This window comes from Amblyomma maculatum, chromosome 2 (assembly GCF_055883805.1).
Source record: "Amblyomma maculatum isolate TAMU_Amacu chromosome 2, ASM5588380v1, whole genome shotgun sequence".
Lineage (NCBI taxonomy): Eukaryota > Metazoa > Arthropoda > Arachnida > Ixodida > Ixodidae > Amblyomma > Amblyomma maculatum.
Window position 1 is genome coordinate 161,209,601 of NC_139345.1, and position 20,957 is coordinate 161,230,557.

Below are 20,957 nucleotides of genomic sequence, written 5' to 3' on the forward strand. Positions count from 1 at the left end.
AGTTCACAACAGATGAGTTGAGCTGGCAGAGGGCGTGAGATTATCCCAATTGGAACGGCTCGGTCAGTCTGAAACGGGCAGAATAATACTCGAATCGGCAGGAATCCGGCCAGAACGTAGCACGCACAAGATGGTAAACATTCCGCCAGGAATCAGGATCAAGATACGCGTCTCACCTATGCCGCGAAACATGCACCCCCAGTACAACAAAGAAAGGCGAAAGCATAGGGCTAAGACCTGCGAGAGGAAGATGAGGAAGCGACCGGCAGACCAGCTGACTTATGTAGACGCGGCGTGTGGACAGCACGGGGTGGCTGTATCCGCAGTTGTCGACGGGGCAGGAGCATTAATGGTAGCGGCTACGAGCCGCACGAGAGATGCCAGCGCGGCGGAAGAGGTGGCGATAGCGCTCGCTTGCGTCGGTACCAAGGCCAGGACAATTTTATCTGACAGCAAAAATGTAGTGAGGAACCTTGGGAAAGGAATAATAATCTCGGAAGAGGCCAAACGCATCCTTGAGGCGAGGTCGATAGAACGTAATACATAAATAATATGGAAATGAGGCTGCACACGAGCTTGCCCAAGCTCTCTATCACCGGGCGGCCGTAGAGCAGCCCTCTCGCATAGACATGAAGGATAGCTTGATTTCATACAACGAGATCACGGAACATTATAAGCTGAGCAGGAGGGTCTATCCGACGCCCTATCGTTCCCTCGGAAACGAGAAGGCAATTGCGTGGAGAAGATTTCAAGGCGGCAATCATATAAGCCTCTTTGGGTATACGTGACAATTTCTAAAGAGGAAAAAGACCACTATTGCATAACATGCGGGGAGAAGGGCACTCTAGACCACGTAATTTGGCAATGTGCTGGCAGCCCGGGTGCCGAGCAAAATATAAATAGAGAAGCCTGGGAGACCTTGCTGCAGAGCGAGAACCGAGAACAATGTATCTTCACCAGACCTTAGTTTACGAGGCTCCTAAGTAGGACTCCCTTAGGCCTGCGTGTCGGGGGTCCAAAAGGAGTCCAATTTCTGCGGAAATAAAACGTTTTGATGATGATGATGCCATTGGTGAGCGGCGTGTTAGGCGCGGCGCGTGTGCACCACCGTGTTCTCCGACGAGCTGAGCTGGGGCCCCTTTTCTCTGCACCTGGTATGACGTCACACCCACAGTGGCGCCAGTGGTGACCGGCGCGCTAAGCGCGGCGCGTGTCCACTGCCGTGTCACACGAATGGCCAGCAGCGGGGAGCAGGGAGCCTCCTAAATCGGTGTAAATTAAAGTCTTAATCAATCAATTTGAAAATGCGCATAGCATTGCTTTCGCAATAAAACCAGGCTCGCCAAAATCCCCAGCATGCTTCATTTGCAATGGGTCACATTTTGCGCGTTCTTCTCCTGGTAACCCTAAAAACGTGTAGACGGGCGACACGCTCGTGAAACGCATGCCGGTAACAGCATTCCAACAGCACGATTGTGTGCCCTGCAGTACTTCAAAATTTTGACTCCCACTTCACTGGCCAGTGCCAGTACTGTGGGGAGGTGGCTGACACCAACCACATGGTAGGGGCCTGCCAATAGAACCCATCCCTTCCGCCCATTCCTAACCCTTCCCGGGAGGACTGGGAGGCGACCCTGCTCGGCTGCTGCGACCCTGCTCGGCTGCTGCGACCTATACAGGCCCAAAGGGCCTTAACGCGGCGTGGGCGGGCGGCGGCAACCGCCAATCGGGTCCCTGACTAGGGATTCCATCCAGTATTGTAAGGCCGAGGCCCCTAGGGCTCCGCGCCAAAGAAACCTCCTTCAAAATGTACAATGAGCATTTTTACCACCACCATGGCGTAGGAGCGGCGCGCGCCTCATGGGGCAATGCCACCGACTTTGTGTCGTGAGCCGCGCCACTGCAGACCGGAGTACTAGTACGCCTATTTAAGATTCGGTGACGTGGCTCTGAGAGCGCTAATCGACATAGGTAACGAAATAACGGCAATAAAAGATGGTGATCTACCTAGCAACCTGATGGATGAGGCGGCTGCTGTCACGCTCTTGGCTGCTTTTTGTGCCAAAGGGCAGGTAAAGCCCGTTCGGGCGCCGCTCAGCTTAGCAGCAGATCGGGGTTAGCACGTCACAGGAACCGCGCCGCTGTTGTGTGCCGTATTGAGGGAGGTAGCGTCCGGGGATGCCGACCGCATGTTCTCTACCGAGGCTTGGCAGAGGCTTGGCGCTCCAGTGTACCGTGTCGTTTTTTACGTCTAAGTTTTTTCAAGAGCTCAACGATGTTTGAATCTGGCAGAGGTTAAAGCACGTACGCAGTGGATGTTGTGAGGTGCCCGGCATGAGTGGGCAGGCGGATGTCGCCTTGGATGCAGGTAACTCGGAAGGAGATAAAACCTCCCACGTTGGTAAATGCCGAGAGAAACTCGATATCAGAGCATTTTATCGGTGCTTCAAACAAAAGATTCGGCGATAAACCGACAACGCGATTGGGGGTGGATGGCGGCAGGTTGAGGCCTGTGCATACCATTCAATGGGTCATATTTCACGGCGCTCTGGGCAACCAGAACAGTTACCGCCGTGTGTTGTTTCCGAGGGCAGGCAGATGGACGACTCGGGAAAATATTTTCATGTGGGTTGCGTTTGCGTGGTCCCGTCCTAAATGCCTTACATGCCGCGGCTGCCCTGAAGGATGTGAGCTAATGCAAGTTTTGACTGCCTTTATCTTAATTATCGTGAGCAGCAACTAGTGAGGTCACTGCAATAATCTTAGGAGGGGGCATGTAAAGTCGTCAACTGTGCATGCTTACTGGGGTTTTTCTTTTTTTTGTGTGTGTGTTTTGTGTTTCCTCCCATATCGAGGTGCCACGTGGGTGGAACGGCGCCCGTGCCCAAGGGAGAACCTTTTTCTTACTTTTGGCTACGGTATGGAAGTTCGGCGGTAGTGCAGCTCGCGCGCTCATCGCCCGCTTAAGTAGCTTTTTGCTTGAGGGGATGTCTGTCCAGTGTGAAGTGTTCCTGCGTGTGGGCGTTATCTGTTATAGATCTTTCTTGAGGGGTAGGGGCCTCGCGTGTTTAGCCTGTTTGTGCGCGAGGCTCCGAACGTCGTCGACGGACCCCGTCGGGCTCCCTTTGGGTGTCTGTACGTTATTTAGGGTGTCTGTACGTTATTTAGGGTGTCTGTACAGTGTCTGTACAATCTCTCGCGCGTCATCGACAGCGGCATGGCAGTGGCGGAGCGGCCGCAGGTGAGACGCTTCGGCGAACTCAATCCCGACTACGGATTTCCTGAAACTGTGAGGACGGTGGCTGTGATACACCATGGACAGTTTCGCGGAAAAGAGAGACTGCACGAGAACTGCGAGTGGCGGGGGTAGCCCGGAAGGTGCGGCCCTAGCTAGAGAGAATACGCACGTTCTCCTGCACACTCGCTTCGCGCAACGGACCACATAAGCCGAACGGCGACCCAACTCAGTGTGTCTCTTCAGTTTTCCTGTTGATTGTGCTGTACCGTTCATATGACTTTGCACCCCGCTTCAGCCGGTTTTTTAGTAGTGTGTATATTATTATCAAGTTTCGGGACAGCTGGGTATATTGTTGCGTGATAATTTCACCAAGTGGCGATACCACATGCGGTAGGGCTGGTCGTAGAAGATCTGGAAGTTTGTTGTTGCTCAGGTGAACAGGCAGAACTGGAGGTGGCGGTGACAGTATGATGTGGGATGGAGCTATAGGCCCAGAGTGCTCGTGTTCAGTGCAAAAGGGTGGTGTTTAGGTTAAGAGCATCACATCGTTACAGCCCCAGCTCATATACTGTGTTGAGCTGAGTATTCGTTTGAAGTGCCACGATCGGTGCGATGCGGTTTCGATACCATCTCTATTGACCGTCTCCAGACGATCTATTGAGCCATACTCAAGTGCTGGAACTGTGCGTGAAAAATGAGGCTTCGTTTTAGAACCTTTTTAACCAAATGTGCGACGTGGGTTTGAGTGGCACCGGATGTAGGAGCAATATGTCTGATTAGGCCCAAGACCTATATTGTCTGCTTTCTAACACGATTAAGCCAGGCGGTCAAGGTTCCCGACTGATAGATCGACAATCCAAGAAATTTCAATTTCAGGCTTTCTTGAAGTGGGGTTCCAGATAGGTGACACGGTTTTGCGTCGCTGCGATGGCGACATCAACGTTTGGCGACCGACGTAAAAGTAGTTTACTCATGAAAAGGCCTACACCGACATTAGCATAATTTTCACCAATATGCTTGAGGAATCGGCGGCCCTGGTTACCTCTTGCCTCTGCACTCTGGGAAAAAGGAAGTCAAGGAGAATGAGGAAGCGAATTCAGGATTATGATGTAATAGTAAATTAAATAATTTACGGTTGTACAATTTACCGAGGAGACCTCGAATGCACTTGGCAATAGACGTTTCACACTAAGTCTACCAAGGCTACAGGACCTCAATAGGTACGCTATGGAGTGTCACATGGGTCAGGAAAGTTCTCGGGTGTATGCTCCACAATATCGCCAAGTGAAGCACTAGCTAGGGCAAACACTTTTTTACTTAATACCTTAAATAACGACATTGGAAAGGCAAAATGTTGTTATTCCGGGAGAGGTTCAAGCGCGTGCAACGGCGGCAACGATTGCTGTCGCTACGCCAGATGACGCCACTTCTCCACATCGCGTTGCGCTGTCCGACTCTCCACGCCAACCACAAAGGGCGCCATTCTTCCGCAGGACATTGGGTTCTCCTCAGCCACACGCAATACATGACAGCGCCACTGGGAACGCCCGACGAAGAAGTAGTGGTATTGTGCTTACGCGCTATAATATTGAGCAGAGCTGCTGCGGCGGAGAAAATAAGGCTCGCCGAGTGGTGAAGCGCAGTTCGCCAGTTGTGACTGAGTCTCGGCCGTTTGTGTGGGTGTATGGACAAGCAATGGTGGATTACTTGCTTGGTGTACTTGCTGAGTTCAATGTTGTTCTCTCTATCGTTGCTTTATGGCTGTAATACCAATCCGGTTTTCGCCTGTTACAAAGGGATGAAGCAACACTAGCGTCACTGTGGCTGAAAATCCGTTATCTCGTGACCAATGAGCGCATGTGCACTGTCCGGTGAAAATTCTGCACTGAGTGAATCCGACGCTACTGCTTGAATGACTCATCAATTGACAACTGTGTTCACTTGAAGGCGTGGTCACCGCGGAAACTTTCTACGAGCATTGCTGCCGACCAACGCGAAAGCTGATGCCGAGAACGCGATCTCCATTGTTTATGGCAACAGAAAATGGGTCAACACGAGTGCATTCCTGCAGTAGGATAATAAATACGTAGCACTTTCATTTTTTTTCTGGTTGGAATTCACAGCTTATGCAAAACATGAATAATGAACAGGAACTGTGAATCTATTATTTTGGCGAAGTCTAATTTCTTTAAAATATTTTTTTCAAGTGAGAGAAGCCTTCAAAAAGAGCGAATTTTAGTGCCCGTCATTTGAGACAGAGAATTCTTGTAGAGAGAGTGGCAATCGGTCTTCGTAAATATACAGTGCATTCCCTGTTTCAAACATTCTTATTCTTCAAAATATATTTTTTGTTGCATTTACTAAAACCGGTTTAATAAGGGATGAGGAAAATACCCAGCATATGCAAGGATGATTCCTAACAACTACGCACAATCTTATCAGCTGCGCTCCAAAAACAATATCAATGGCGGCTACGCGTTGCTTAGTCAAACGGGTTTTTCTGTACCCCCGCAAGAAATACTGTATGTCATTGTGTTCACAGCTAAGATCAATCAGTCAATTAATCAAGCACCTTTCATTTTCTTTGAAAATGAGGAGTACAGGACTAAAACCTCGAAGTGCTTGCCGAGTTCCTGACCACTTTCAGGCCAGCAAACAGTAAGATAGCGGCTAGTTATACATCATCATCATCATCAGCCTGATTATACCCACTGCAGGGCGAAGGCCTCTCCCATATTTCTCCACATAACCCGGTTCTGTGCTAGCTGCATCCACTTGACCCCTGCGAACTTCTTAATCTCATCCGCCCACCTAACTTTCTGCCGCCCCCTGCTACGCTTTCCTTCCCTTGGAATCCAGTTTGTTACCCTCAGCGACCATTGGTTATGCTCTCTTCGCACATGTCCTGCCCATGTCCATTTCTTCTTCTTAATTTCCACTAGAATGTCGGTAAATTGAGTTATTTCTCTGACCCACTCTGCACGCTTCCTATCCCTTAATGTTACCCCTTACCATTTTTCGTTCCATAGCCCTCTGGGTTGTCCTTAACTTAAGTAGAACTCTCTTGGTTAGCCTCCACGCTTCAGACCCATAGGTGAGTACAGGCAAGATGCAACTGTTGTATACTTTCCTCTTGAGCGATACCGGTAAGCTGCTAGTCATAATTTGCGAGTGCTTGCCAAATGCGCTCCATCCCAATCTTATTCTTCTTGTTATTTCCTTTTCATGGTCCGGATCTGCGGTTACAACCTGTCATAAGTAGACATATTCGCCTACTACTTCCAGCATTTCGCTACCTAATGTAAACTGCTGTTCCTTCCCGAGGCTGTTGAACATTACCTTAGTCTTCTGCATATTGATTTTCAAGCCTACCTTTCTACTTTTTTTGTCTAGGTCATCAATCATTATTTGAAGTTCATCCCCCGAGTTGCTTAGCAAGGCAATGTCATCAGCAAATCGCAGATTGCTGAGGTATTCTCCATCATCCCTTATCCCTAACTGCTCCCATTCCAAGTCTCTGAATACTTCCTCTAAACAAGCTGTGAATAGTACTGGGGAGATTGTATCTCCTTGCCTAACACCTTTCTTTATGGGAATTTTGTTACTTTCTTTATGCAGAACTATGGTTGCTGTGCAGCCACTATATATATCTTCCAGCACTTTCACATACGGCTCGTTTACCCCCTGATTTCGCAATGCCTGGATCATCGCCGACGTTTCAACTGAGTCAAATGCTTTTTCGTAATCAATGAATGCTATGTGTAAGGGCTGGTTATATTCCGAGCATTTTTCTATCACCTGATTGATGGTATGGATATGATCGATAGTAGAGTACCGTTTCCGAAACCCTGCTTGATCCTTTGCTTGATTGCTGTCTAAGGTTGTCCTGATTCTATTAGCGATTACCTTAGTAAATACCTTATACGTAACAGACAGTAAGCTGATTGGTGTGTAATTTTTAAGGTCCTTAGAGTCCCCTTTCTTGTGAATGAGGATAATGTTTGCATTCTTCCATGGTTCCGGTACCGTCGATGACACCAGGCACTGCGTAAACAGTGTGGCCAGTCTTTCTAGTACGATATCCCCCCCGTCCTTGAGCAAATCTGTAGTTATCTGATCCTCTCCAGCTGATTTCCCCCTTTTCATAGTTTCTAGTGCTTACTTGACCTCGTCCTTCGTCACTGGTGGAATGTCTGACTGTTTTTCCCTACTGCTAATCTCCTTACGGTCCTAACTACTTTGGCTACTGTAGAGATCTGTATAGAACTCCTCGGCTACTTTACCTATCTTGACCATATTGGTGATGACGTTGCCCGCCTTGTCCCTTATCGCATACATCTGGTTTTTGCCTATGCTCAATTTCTTCTTTACCGCTTTAAGGCTTCCCCCGTTCTTTACAGCATGCTCAATTTTCTCCATGTTATACTTCCTTATATTGGCCACCTTGCGCTTATTTATTAGCTTTGATATCTCGGCCAATTCGATCTGGTCTGTTGGATTAGAAGATTTCATACTCTGGCGTTTCTGAATCAAATCTTTCGTCTCCTTAGACAGCTTACCGGTATCCTCTCTAACTATCCTACCGCCTACTTTTACCGCGCACTCAGTAATGATATCGCTGAAATTATTGTTCCTTGCCTCTAGGGTTATGTCGCCATCCTCAGTTAGAGCTGTATACCTATTCTGCAGCGAGATCCTGAGCTCTTCTGCCCTCCCCCTCACCGCTAATTCGTTGATGGGTTTCTTTCTTACTAATCTATTGCGTTCCTTCTTCAGATTTAGGCTAATTCGGGACCTCACCATCCTGTGGTCACTGCATCGCACTTTCCCGGTTACCTCTACATCCTGCACAATGGCGGGGGTTGAACACATTATGAAGTCGATTTCATTTTTAGTCTCTCCGTTAGGACTTTTCCATGTCCATTTCCGGTTCTTCCGATTGCTGAAGAAGGTATTCATGATTCGTAAGTTATTGCGCTCTGCAAACTCAACTAGTAACTCCCCCCTGCTATTCCTAGAACCAATGCCATAGTTACCCACTGCCTTGTCTGCTGCCTGTTTTTTCCCTACCTTGGCATTGAAGTCGCCCATTAGTACAGTATACTGCGTCTTTACTTTCCGCATTGCCGATTCTACATCTTCATAGAAGCTTTCAACTGCCTGGTCATCATAACTACATGTAGGTGCATAGGCCTGTACAACCTTCAGTTTATACCGCTTATTAAGCCTAATTGCGATGCCTGCCACCCTCTCATTAATACTATAGAATTCATCGATATTACCCGCTATATACTTATTGACAAGGAAACCTACTCCTAGTTGTCGCCTCTCTGGTAAACCTCGATAACACAGTACATGCCCATCCTTCAGTACAGTATAGGCCTCATTCGGCCTCCTAACCTCACTAAGCCCTATGACATCCCATTCCATGCCCTCTAGTTCCTCTAACAGCACTGCTAAGCTAGCTTCACTAGCTAGGGTTCTAACGTTAAACGTTGCCAGGGTCATTTTCCAATGGCGGCCTGTCCAGCGGAGCCAGGCTTTCTTAACACCCCCTGCTGCGTCACAGGTCTGACCGCCGCCGTGGTCAGTTGTTCCGCAGCCGCTGGTGACTGAGGGCCGGGGTTTTATGGAGCTTATCATAGGAGGTTGTGGCCAATTACTGCACCAGGGTGGCCAGCTCCTGTTCTGGTGAGGGAGTGCGTTTGCCGGAGGTGTTCACCGGCATCAGGTCGCACCCCAAACCTGTGTATGCAATTCCATCAACACGCGGATTTTTTTTTTCCGTTGGAACGGAAAAAATTTCGCGGCACCGGGATTTGAACCCCGGTCCTCTTGCATGCGAGGCGGATGTTCTACAGCTACGCCACCGCTGCACCATGTATAGTTATACATGGAAGTTACCAAATATAGAAAAGTATCACAGAATTCAAGAATACATTCTGAAAGTGGAAAAAAAGCAAAATACCAGTTCAAATCAATAATAGTGTAAAAACAAGCTTTCCAGAAGAACGGGAATAAAATGGAAAACCTATTTTAGCCCTGCAAAAAAAAAAGAGAAGTTGGTAAAGCGTTTGATGATATTTTTTGGGTTGCGCGTACGATCGAACACAGTCATATGTCGCATAAATATTGCGGATCATAAGATGTCCGGGGGGGTGGGACAGAACCCCATTTGTTTGTATCTGCTTTGTTGTTGGGTTGGACTGCCTATAGTTTTGAAAGACGAATTGGATCATTCCGATAACATTTAACAAAACCTTTATAACAGATCATCAACCTGTAATTGCAAAGACAAAGTACAGAACGAATATCATAAATTAAAAAAAAGAGGCTCCGTGGAGAAAGTATAATGAACGTTAGCAATATGAAACACGGCTCGTTTCTCCATTGAATGTAGCCTAAGAAAATTGGCCACACTTGTGTGCCCCAAACCACGCAGCATTACTGCATGAGAGATAATACTAAGGCAATAAGATACACATTAGCAGGAAACAAGCTCGCATACGAGTGATGGCATCAATGGCAGGTAACAGTATGTTCATTCCAGGTAAGACCCTGTGAAAAATATACTCCAAGACTATTCACAGACTTTATTATTTCGAACTGTTAAGAACGCAAAAACATATTCACCTCTTTTGTCAGCGCTCTACCTCTGGGCGTATACAAACTTATTTTTTTGTTTTTTTTTTGGTGCTTATTTCCAAACCGTTAACCTGAGCCCAGACCTATAAATTAGCCAGTGTCTTGCAAGCCTTGGTTTCACTATGTGTGCGCAAGCTGCCTGTAATAAACACTGCCGCGTCATCAGCACATGAAATAACTGAAGAGTTATCTGTCCAGTGCACAACCCCATTTATGTGGATCGAAAAATAAATGTGAGAAGGGAGTGAGCCGCGTCGTCTCTTGATATGCCGTGTTTAATGCAAACGTGGCGTATGGGAGGATTTGTTCCCAGTGCTTATGGTCTACATCCACGAACGCCGGCTAACTAATGGATAAGTACTGCCCCGTGGCCAACATGTACGTCGACTGCGGCGTCTTCATCAAAATGGACGATTATTGGGCCCTGTGTTGGTGACTTCAGATCTCTTGGAAAGCTTATTCGGGGTCGCCTCCCCACAGTAACGGTATATCTTTTCAGGTTAGCGCTAACAACGGTTAAGCTATCTTGGCGAAATTTTGGTCGAAGTGCGAGACGACATTTTGAAGGAGCTCTCGAGCGACGGTTTTCTCCTCGAGCACCAGCGGGAAGTTGCCATCCGCGATGCACTCGTAGTCGTGAAACTGGCCGTGCCTCACAGGAAGCAGCACACTACATCATGCTGACACACTCACGTCATCATGACCTATACGAAAAACGGTGACCTCCGAGTCTTCTTTTTCTTTTCGCCTCACAGCCCGTTTTGTCGAGAACGTCACCCGCGCTCCTTTAAAGTCAATAACAGCGCCGTTGGTCTGCAGGAAGTCTAGGCCAAGCATCAAGTCCTTCGAACACTCGGGAAGTACCACAAATTCACTGTCACATGCAAAACCACGGACGCCGACCCCATCTGATCACTTACCAGCAGGGGTAATCAATTAAGTGACTCCCCGCCGTACGAATGCTAGGGCCAGACCAGTGTGCCAAGCTTTCTTCAATTCTCGGAAGAGACTATGGCTCATTAGTGAAACATCGGCACCAGTGTCGAGTAACGCAGTGACCTCAGCTCCATCAATCGTTACAGGCCGGAGGTAGCGCTTTCGATGCTGCCATTCTCGGTCCCAGCAAAACCTCTTGGAATTGGCGTGACGATTACGGAGGATCTTCAGATTTCCCGACATCAGTGACCCTGCCTCCGAATGCCGCTGGTATTAGTTTTCGCGTCGAAAGCTGTGGGAGCGGCGTTGGGGATATTTGTGACTTGAAGAAGAATAGTTCGTCGGGGACGAAGACCGATGTTCTTGGTAGCCGGATGTGGTGGGATAATGTCGTGGAAAAAAGTGGCTTGCGAACGGTCTCAGTAGGCCTTTCGTCATTCCGACGACAGGGTTCGTCCGGAGCTAAACCCCACTGGCCGACGGCGCTATACGGGCAAGCCCGGCAGAGATGACCTGCTTCACCACAGAGGGGCTAATGATTCGGGGCCCGTCATACATGAATAAACGTGGTAGCTGGTAAGTTGGTGGAGTGGAGTAACGTGGAGGACCCTGCGTCTCCATTGCTGAAACTGCGGTGTTGATATCATAGTCCGGCGTGGGAGCCTTACGTAAAACAGACATGTATGTTAGTCTTGCGTAAAAATGGTAGGAAACATCAGGCACTTGTTATGCTGCCATACGCACCTCGTCCCGGACAACTTCGGTCAGTGATTGAAAATATGTGTTTCAAAGCATCCAAAGGGCTTGCAGTTCCTTTCACACGAATGAACTGATGAGGTTGCGTAGCACGTCCAAGTCACCGCCTATATGCACAGACAGTGCATCGGACCCAATGATGTTGATATCACGTTTGTGTTCGCGGGCTCGGTGTCACAGTGTTGTCAACATGGCAGCAGCCTAATTTGAAATTCCACCACAGGGCGCGGTAGGTTGCGCACCAGTCCCGCGAAAACCTTTTGCTTTACGCCCTGCATCAGGCGGCAAAGCTTTCGCTTTCATCATGCGTGGTCTTTGCACTTGGAAAACGTGTCATGTTCTCAAAGAACATACGCACGCTCTCGTTCTGGCGCTGGCGGCGCGAGTGTACCGCAGCTTCTGCTCCCTCCCCGCGGTCGCCAATCGGGAAAGTGGCCTTCATGTCACGAGAGAAGGCTTCCCAGGATGGAAACGAAGCCTCGTGGTTAAACCATGTACGAGGTGACCCTTCAAGAGCAAAGTAGGCGTTGCTGAGGTTATGGTCATCACTCCATTCATTCTCAAACCAGTCCTCGGTGTCCTCGAACACTTCGCCATGAAAGGATGGTGGTGTTCGCGGCTGATGACAGAGGATGTGCGCGAGAAGCATGTACTCAGATGTCAATTCAATTGGTTCTAAGGCCGTCTGAGGCTGCGGCATCCTGGTGGTGGACGGAAGGGTCGGACTCCTGGGGCTATCCACGTAGGCCGCGGCCGAGGTGCTGATGAACCGGAGCAAGCTCTGTAGTGACAGGTAGATTATGCAGGATTGGTATTGCACCCAGCATCTCCATCAGATTTGTAGCGTACGCTTACACACACCAAGGAAAGTCTGGCACCGATGAACATCAGAAAAAAGTCAGGTCAGCAAGAAATGTAGGAAATGTTCTTACGTCGTCCTTCTAAGTCGCCCGTGTCAGTCTCCGTCGTATTGTATAAAAGGCAGGTGTCAATATTACGTTAACGTATGGATAAAGATAGTGCAGAAGAGGGGCTTATTGGGGCTGTTCGGAGGACTGGTGATGGCGACCGGTGACGCAAGACGGTCGTATTGCGAAGCATAATCTCGTCCGATCAAAACAGCCTGAGCTTCCAGTGCGCGCGCCAGCTGATCACAAGGAACCCAGCAGCCTTCATCGTCATTTCGTCGGCGCTGTATCATCATCTCCTTTACAATTGCCCGGCGGAAAGAGGGAGCCATACTGGCGACTTAAGGCGGGGGACGACAAGGGGATCGTAGTATAGCTTAAGTCGACTGACGTGAGCAACTTCTCGCCTGTGGCGACGGTGGTCCGAAGAAGGCGTTGGCGGCTCCTCGACTTAGTTATCTGGAGATGTACGCTCCAAAACACGGTAAGGGATCATATACTTTGCTGAGAATTTCGGATCAGCAGGAACACAGAGCCAAACGAGGGTGTTGGTAGGAAAGTCAGGAGCGGGCTTGCCGTTATCGTTCTCATGTCGGCGAAGGTCTTGAATGTCCGATGTGAATGAGTGAGCCAGCTAACGGCACTACACAGCATTACGGGCAACAGCAGAAAGTGAAGTGTACTCTGTACTGACGGGGAGGTAGAAAGTATGGTGTCCAGTAGACAGGAAGGCTCACGACCGCACAGGAGAAAGAATGGGGAAATTCCAGTAATGAGACGCTGTGTTATAGGCATAGGTGACGTACGGAAGCACCTGTTTGCAATTAGAATGCCAGAAGAAACGTACCTAGGGAGCACGTCACGAAGATCTCGGTTAAACCTTTCTCTTAGGCCGTTGATTTGATGGTGGCAAGCTGTGGTGATTCGATGTATTGTTTGGGAAACTTCCAAAAGCTCGTGGACCACTTTTGATAGAAAGACGCAGCCACGGCCGCTGAGAAGTTCACGAGGAGCCCTGTGACATAGAACGATGTGCGCAGGATGAAGGAGACGGCCTCACGAGCTTAGCCGTAGGCAGGGCTGCAGTCCCTGCGTAGCAAGTGAGGTGATCTATGGCGAGGATTATCGAGTGGTTGCTTGATTATCGAGTGGCGGAAAAAGTCGAACAGCCCCCGCCAGTAGTACCGCTGGTGGAGACGATCGTATGTCTCCAACAAGCCAGCATGTGCGTTTTGCAGGTCAGCATGGAGATGGGCACTAATATCTGTGCGAAGATGGCGTGGAATGACCACGAGCCATTTGTGACAATCCTAGAGATAGCTTCTGCGATACAGCAGACCACCTCGGGTCATAAAATGGAAGGTTGGCGAAGAAGGTTTCGCGGGAACGAAGACGTTGAGGACGCGGTGAGGACGTTTAGGAGCGAAGATTTCCAGGGATCATGGTGTTGTTCAAAATGCCCGTTCTGGGAAGTAAAGGCTGCAACGGAGGGTTTGAATATCGGGTCCGAGAATGCAGGAGTGTTTGCGTCCCGATCGATGAATGACGTCAAGGTACAATTCATGCAGGCGAAGAGCCCAGCGGCCGAGGCGTCCAGAAAGGTCTTTCAGAGAAGCCGACCAGCAGAGGGCATGGTGGTCGGTGATTATGTGCCGCGGCGGCCATATAAGTAGGGGCAAAACTTTGTTAAAGCCCACACGAATGCAAGACACTCCTTTTTCGTGATGGTGTAGTTACATTCGGTTTTAGGTAGTGCTCGACTAGAGTAAGCAACTGCATATTCAGAAAAGCCGAGTTTGCATTGAGCGAGGACAGCACCGAGGCCGATGCCACTGGCATCAGTGTGCATCTCTTGTGGAGCGGATGGACCGTTATAGCGGAGAATGGGCGGCGAAGTGAGCAGACGTCGGAGCGTAGTGAAAGCATCGTCGCAGATTAGGGTGCAAGTAGAAAAGTCGGCGGGGCCATTCATTCAGCAATTTTTTAAGGGGTGCTATGATGGTAGCGAAATTGCGGAGAAAACGGCGAAAATGTAAGCACAGGCCGACGAAGCTGCGCCGATCTTTAGGAGAAAGCAGTTTCGGGAATTCGCTTACCTCCTGTAGTTTTTCCGGGTCGGGCAGGACGCCGTCTTTGGACAAGACATGACCTTGTATCGTCAGCTTGCGGGCGCCTTAACGACATTCGTTCAGGTTAAGTTGGAGACCCGCGCCAGTGAGAAGCTCAATATTTTCTATAAGCGCACGAGGTGCATCGGAAAATCGAGAGAGAAAACGACGATATCATCGAAATAAAAAAGACAAATGTTCCACTTGAGGCCGCGTAAGATGTTGTCCATTATTCGCTCAAACGTAGCAGGAGCATTGCAAAGACCAAACGGCATCACGGTGAACTCATATAGGCCATCAGGTGTAACAAAGGCTGTCTTGGGTCGGCCAGATTCAGCCATTGGGACTTGCCAATAGCTATAACGCATGTCCAGGGACGAAAAGAATACAGTTCCTTGTAAACAATCGATGCCCTCGACAATGTGGGGTAGTGTACATACGTTTTTAATGACGGCGGTAGTACATTAAACATCTTATGGAGTCATCCTTCTTTTTCACAAGCACCGCGGGAGACGACCACGGACTAGGCGAAGGCTGAATTACACCACGTTGCAGCATGTCGTCGAATTGCTCAGCAATGACACAGCGCTCCGTAGGCGAAACCCGGTAAGGGCGCTTGCGAATAGGGGCATGACTGTTGGTGTCGATGTGGTGAACGACTGCTGTCTCACTGCCTAAGGAAGTTGTCTAAACGTCAAACGAACGAAACTCGTTGAGGAGAGCACACAGTTTCTCGTGGTGAGTCGAGGTGAGGTCACTGGCCACAGATGATTGAAAAGGTCCCAACTTGGTGTATCGGAAGAAGCAGTAATCGGCTTTAGGGAGGCTACGTCAGCACTATGTGGTAAATATGCATTAACATTAAACGGCGAGATGAGGTTAGCAACTTCAATATGGCCAAGGCATTCGCCACAAACTAGCGGGACCACAGCGTTTGAGGAATTCGCAGCAACAATGTCGGCAGGACTGCGGTGAATATCGATGATAGCAAAGGGAAGAAGGAGGTGGCGGCGGGAAGTGAACACGGGAGAAGGCGCAAAAAGAACAGTCGCGTCGAAAGAAAAGGGCACACACACGGCAACAATCAAAGCACAGTTGGGCGGAATGTGGGTGTCGTCGGCGATAAGTTTGGCGCACGAAAAAGACGGCGCATCGTCAAGAACCGCATCACAGAGCGCAGAGAAGGCGTCGGGGACACGGGCGTGTCAATAGCAGCATTGTGGTGGGAAAGATAATCCCAGCCAAGAATTAGGTCGTGCGGGCATGAGGCAAGCACTGAAAACTCTACCATGTATGAGACTTCCGCAATAACTACACGTGCTGTGCAAGCCGCAGACGAAATTGGATCGGCGCTGGTGGTGCGAAGAGAGAGTCCAGAAAGCGGGGAGGTGGCTTTATGAGCCTGGTGGCAAAAATGTTTGCTAATGACGGAGAGAGTGGCCCCTATATTGACGAGCGCAAGTTGCACGAACACAAGTCAAAAAGTACTTCGAAAACGTTCGGCGGAGAGTGACGAGGGCTTGTGGTAGGCGAAATGTGCAGATTTCGTGCCCAGGAACTGAGCCTGCTAGTTATCCGAGTCTTGTGTCACGCTGAGACGCTGCTACGAGTTTGGGGCTGCCCTGAAGATGTCACCGAAGGTGGGCGCAAGGTATCTTACTGATAACTGTAGTCAGCCTTAGTGCGCTCAGGAGCAGAACGCAGAGTACGACGGCACATATGGATGACGTGGCCTGGAATACCGCAGGCATAGCAGATATGCCGGTTTTCATTCGTGCGTCAAGGATTGTAGGGACTCGTCGTTGATCGCAACCGTTGAGCGACAGTCGGTGGCGTCATAGTCGGCACATACGCAAGTGACTGTGGTGGTGGTGGGCGGGCAGTAACTTCCGCATACGTGGGTGGCATCTGTACCGGCACAGGCAGAGGCAGCACGACAACAGGGGGGCTGTAACCTAATGGTGCAGCAAGAGGTGTGGGTTGCAGTGGTACAGGGTCGACATGACGTGTCACAGGCGCTGGTTGGCCAAAACTGCGAAGTGCATCGGCAACCTCCTGCGCAATGGTGTGTCGGATCGTATAGGTAAATAGCTAGGCTTTAGAGAACGGGCGTGGGCCAGACAAGAGCCCAAGCTGTCGGGCGACCTCACCTCGAATGGAATCTTTGATGTGAGCCAAAAGGTCGCTGCTCACAGCCATGCCAGAGGTGGACGCAGCAGGTGCGGGAGGGAGACAAGTGCAGAGTCACTGCTTGAGCAACTCCTCGAAATTTTTACAAAGGTTATAGATCGAGGAAGCCGTGGTTGGGCTCTTTGCCCACAGTATGTGAAATGCGTTGGCATGAATGCCCTTTATTAGGTTATTTAATGTAGTTAGCCTCATGCATAGACGGGGGACACGCTTGCATCAATAAACGACGTCTTTAGTGTAGCTTTTGGAGACTTCAACGTCATGCTGACCTCGCAAGTGCAAGGCTTGTTCATCGCGTAGTTTTCGCACTGTGGGACGACCGAAAATGTGCGTGAACATTGCAAAGGTAGCCCAAGATGGTATGTCGGCCTCATGATTTCGATACCATAGGTTAGCAGCGTCACTCAGGTAGAAGATGACGTTGTTGATCTTCATGCGGTTATCCCTGTTGTTAAGACGATTCACCCACTCGTACGAGGCCAACCAATCTTCAACGTCCTGGTCGCCCTGCCCGCTGAAAACTGCGGAGTCTTGCTGCAGAATGGCATCGGAGCATGAGATGGACTTCGATGGGGTTGCCACTGGCTGTTGGCCTACTTAGTTTGACGTCATAGGTATCATATGGCTGTGGAGCTCCACGGTAATTGTGTACGAGTCATACTCCAGCCCGTTCCACCAAATGAAGAAGGGTTTATTGTGGTTTGTTCGGACAACTGGAAACAGGGAACGTTGACGCAAAACGATCGTATTTCGAAGCAGAATCTCGTCCGTACAAAGCAGCCCGAGCTTCCAGTGCACGCACCAGCTGATCGGCCTGGAACCCAGCAGCCGTCATAGTCATTTTTGTTGGCGCTGTATCATCTTTTTTACAGTGCCTATAATATCTAGCATATTCTTTACAGGGCGAATCTAGATAACGTCGGCATCCAGTGGCTTGCTGTTTATGTAGTACTGATATAGAAAAATGTTCAAGTGAGCTAGTTGGAGTAAGGAAAAGCGATTCTTTATTCCAATTTACTGGTTAGAAACTCCAATTATCGTTCTGGCTGAGATCATCGCATAGCATATGGGGGAGTTCTATGGTTAAAACTGCATGAAATTCTTGCGGAATTGCGTTTCCGGAACGTTGATGTTCATCATGATGCAAAATATCTGGAATGCTAAACTAGAGGTAGGACGAAATAATGTATTCAAGTTGCGCCAAATTACACCACTTCTTTAATTGTCAGGGTGAATAAATGTAAGTAAAAATAAAAATCGTCTGATTCCCTAAGGTTATTTGTCACGCTGCTCCTAAATTATTTAACCTCCGTAAAGCACTCTATCCCGAAATTTCACAAATCGTGCATAGACGCATATTATTTTTGATGCAATGATAAGTCGGTGAACACGATAGAAATACATTTTCACGCCGATATCACGCTCACAGTTCAGTTCAGTTCAGTCGTTCAGTCGTGTCCGACTCTTCGTGACCCTATTGACCATGTCACGCCACGCTTTCCGGTCTCTCACTATCTTTCTAACATCACATAACTTGATCTGCAGTGCCTCGAGGATGCCATCTAACCATCGCGTTCGCTGCCTACCCCTTCTCCGGCGACCCTCAACCTTTCCCAACATCAAATCTTTCTCCAGCGACTAATCTCTTCTCATCAGATGACCAAAGTAGCTGAGCTTTAACTTTAGAAGTTGACCCTCCAATGAGAAGTCAGGGTTTATGGTCGACAATATTGACTGATTTGATCATCTGGCAGTCCAAGGAACTCTCAAGAGTCTTCGCCAGCACCACAATTCAAACGCGTCAATTCTTCGGAGGTCAGCCTTTTTCACAGTCCAACTCTCGCATCCATACATCACAACTGGAAAGACCATAGCACGAGTTATACGGATCTTGGTTGGCAGACTAATGTCTCTGCTCTTTACTAGGCGGTCAAGGCTAACCATTGCTCTCTTTCCCAGAAACAGGCGTCTCCTAATTTCATGGCTGCAGTCTCCTTCCGATTTAATCTTGGAGCCCAAGGAGAGAAAATCTGTCACAGCTTCCACTTCTTGTCCCTTGATGCTCCAGGACTTGATAGCGCAAGACGCCATTATCTTTGTCTTTTTAATGTTCAGTTTAAGCCCAAGTAAAACGTAATAGTGATCGTTGAAGAAAACTAGTGACCCGTCCGCACAATGCTGCTTGCCTGAGTTCGGCACGATGTCAACCTCATTTTTTGTTCCTGCCGTCGCCGTCCCCCTGTCATATATACTCGTTGTTCCTTTTTTACGTCAACTGATTTATGTTTGAATCATGCTGCCTTTAACTCGCGCATTGCATGCCCCGGCTGGTTGCGCACATAAAGCCCCTCAAATATGTTCGCAATCTGACGCAGTGGGTTTAACTTTGTTAATAACCAAATAGGCATATCCTTACTTAAAGGACAAGAAAAGCAAAGCGCCTTCACCAGATGCCACTTGAAGCACAATAAACTTCCCCACAGTTAGTCGATGCGGCTAGCTATTAGGAATAACAACTGTGAAACCAGGTTTTATAAATACAAACCTCGCCTGTTAGAAGCGTATCTGACAGTCGCAAGGTTGGTGACGTCTCCCAAAGGAACTGCACTGCTTGGTCGCATGTACCAGACTCTATTATCTTCCAACTTAGCCTCAGTGGTGATGCAATAGTATTCCATCTCAACTATCGCTGCGGAGTCCAGAACCCGGAGTACATGCTAATGAATATGAGAGTACACAAAATTATGTCGGCGAAACTTTATAATATCACTTTAGTACCATTATAGCACATTTATTTGAGCACCAAAAATGAAGCGCATTAGGCAATATTAAGTGATTTGCTCCTTTAACTGCTTTTTCAAAAGTTCATCTAGACACGTCAGAAAGAAGTACAGAATAACAGTTACCTGAGTGATAGAAAGTCTTGTAAATTTGAACACCAGAGTGCGTGCCCGTGAGCACAGGGCTGATATATGACCTGGGGAGGAGCACGTCTCTCCGCCTCCACAGAGATCGGCCAAGAAGCGGTTGAACTTGACGTAAATGTTCTCGAACCACACCGTGTAGAATGGTACGTTCTGTATTCGGCACCTGGCAAGCGCATCCAGGAGCATGAATGCGTGGCGCTCCCTTCCTCTCCGCAGGCGGCCAGCGGGGATGAACATTATAAGCGGCTCGAAGTGGAGAAATGTCCGGGGCCCTGACGAAAGCAGCTCGGCCAGGAAAGACGAGCCCGTCCTGTAGTAGGCCATGAGTACAACTATTTTGACCTCGGCGCGAGGCACAACAGCATAGTTTTTCAGGGCGGCTTGAAAAGCAGCTGGAACTTTCCCCTCAACAGTCGAGTCGAAAAAGGTTTCTTCCGAGATCACGCTGTTAGTTGAGGAGGGCGCAAAAGCAGCTTTCATCTTCGGCGGAGCTTTTTGTTTGCTTTTGTGTGACTCGGGCCCGCTTTGTTGACCTGACCAAGGAAAGAAGAAAAAGAAATAAAAACAAGCCGCGGGCTTCCGTCGGGAGTTAGACTACAGTTTGTGTCTTTTTATGACTGCTCTTAACATTAAAAACTGAGTTAAAGCATGAAAACCCGAATGCCTTATAGCACACTCACAATAATGGACTGTGAGGAATAGTCATATTTGTTATATCAGGAACTAGGATGCAGGGAGAATTATACTCATACTCACCAGAATATTCCGTGCCCAAATAGGATCGGATGTTGTATATGTATAGCATCAGTAAGCACAGTCCTGGTATGAGATAAGACACAGCTTTCCAATTTGATATTACAGATCTGAAAAGTTAAATTGACAGCAGATATCCAGGTATTTAGTAACAATCGTGCGCGGTAAAATTGCACTGTTTCGGAGTAATCTCTACACAATAAGTGGCCGCTCGCACAATCACGCATCAATACCTTTTTTCTTCGACAGACAAGAATGGAGTGCGCTAATATTAGTAGCACATTCAATCACCAAAAGAGAAAAAGTACTCTTCGTTGATAACGTTCTCGAACTGAAGAGATCAAAACACAAAACAATGGTAACGAATGCCTGCTATTGCTTATTCGATGCAGTCATCTGCAGAACTTGTGAAAGTGGGTTCGCCGAGCATGTGCCCCTTAGATTTAGGTTTCTTCCGCGCAACATTTCTTTCTGACTTTTAAAAAGTTCACTTTCA

The 20,957-nt window shown here is 48.6% G+C and overlaps 1 protein-coding gene across 1 annotated transcript in view; it reads right to left on the reverse strand.

Annotated features, from left to right (window-relative positions):
• The window catches only part of LOC146200312 (carbohydrate sulfotransferase 5-like), a 34,398-nt gene extending 14,210 nt beyond the window's left edge, over nucleotides 1-20,188 (reverse strand). The window contains exon 1 of the mRNA XM_084592326.1: nucleotides 19,688-20,188. Coding sequence (XP_084448452.1) covers nucleotides 19,688-20,188 — 501 coding nt within the window. The remainder of the gene's footprint in view (nucleotides 1-19,687) is intronic.
• Nucleotides 20,189-20,957: the final 769 nt, after the last annotated feature.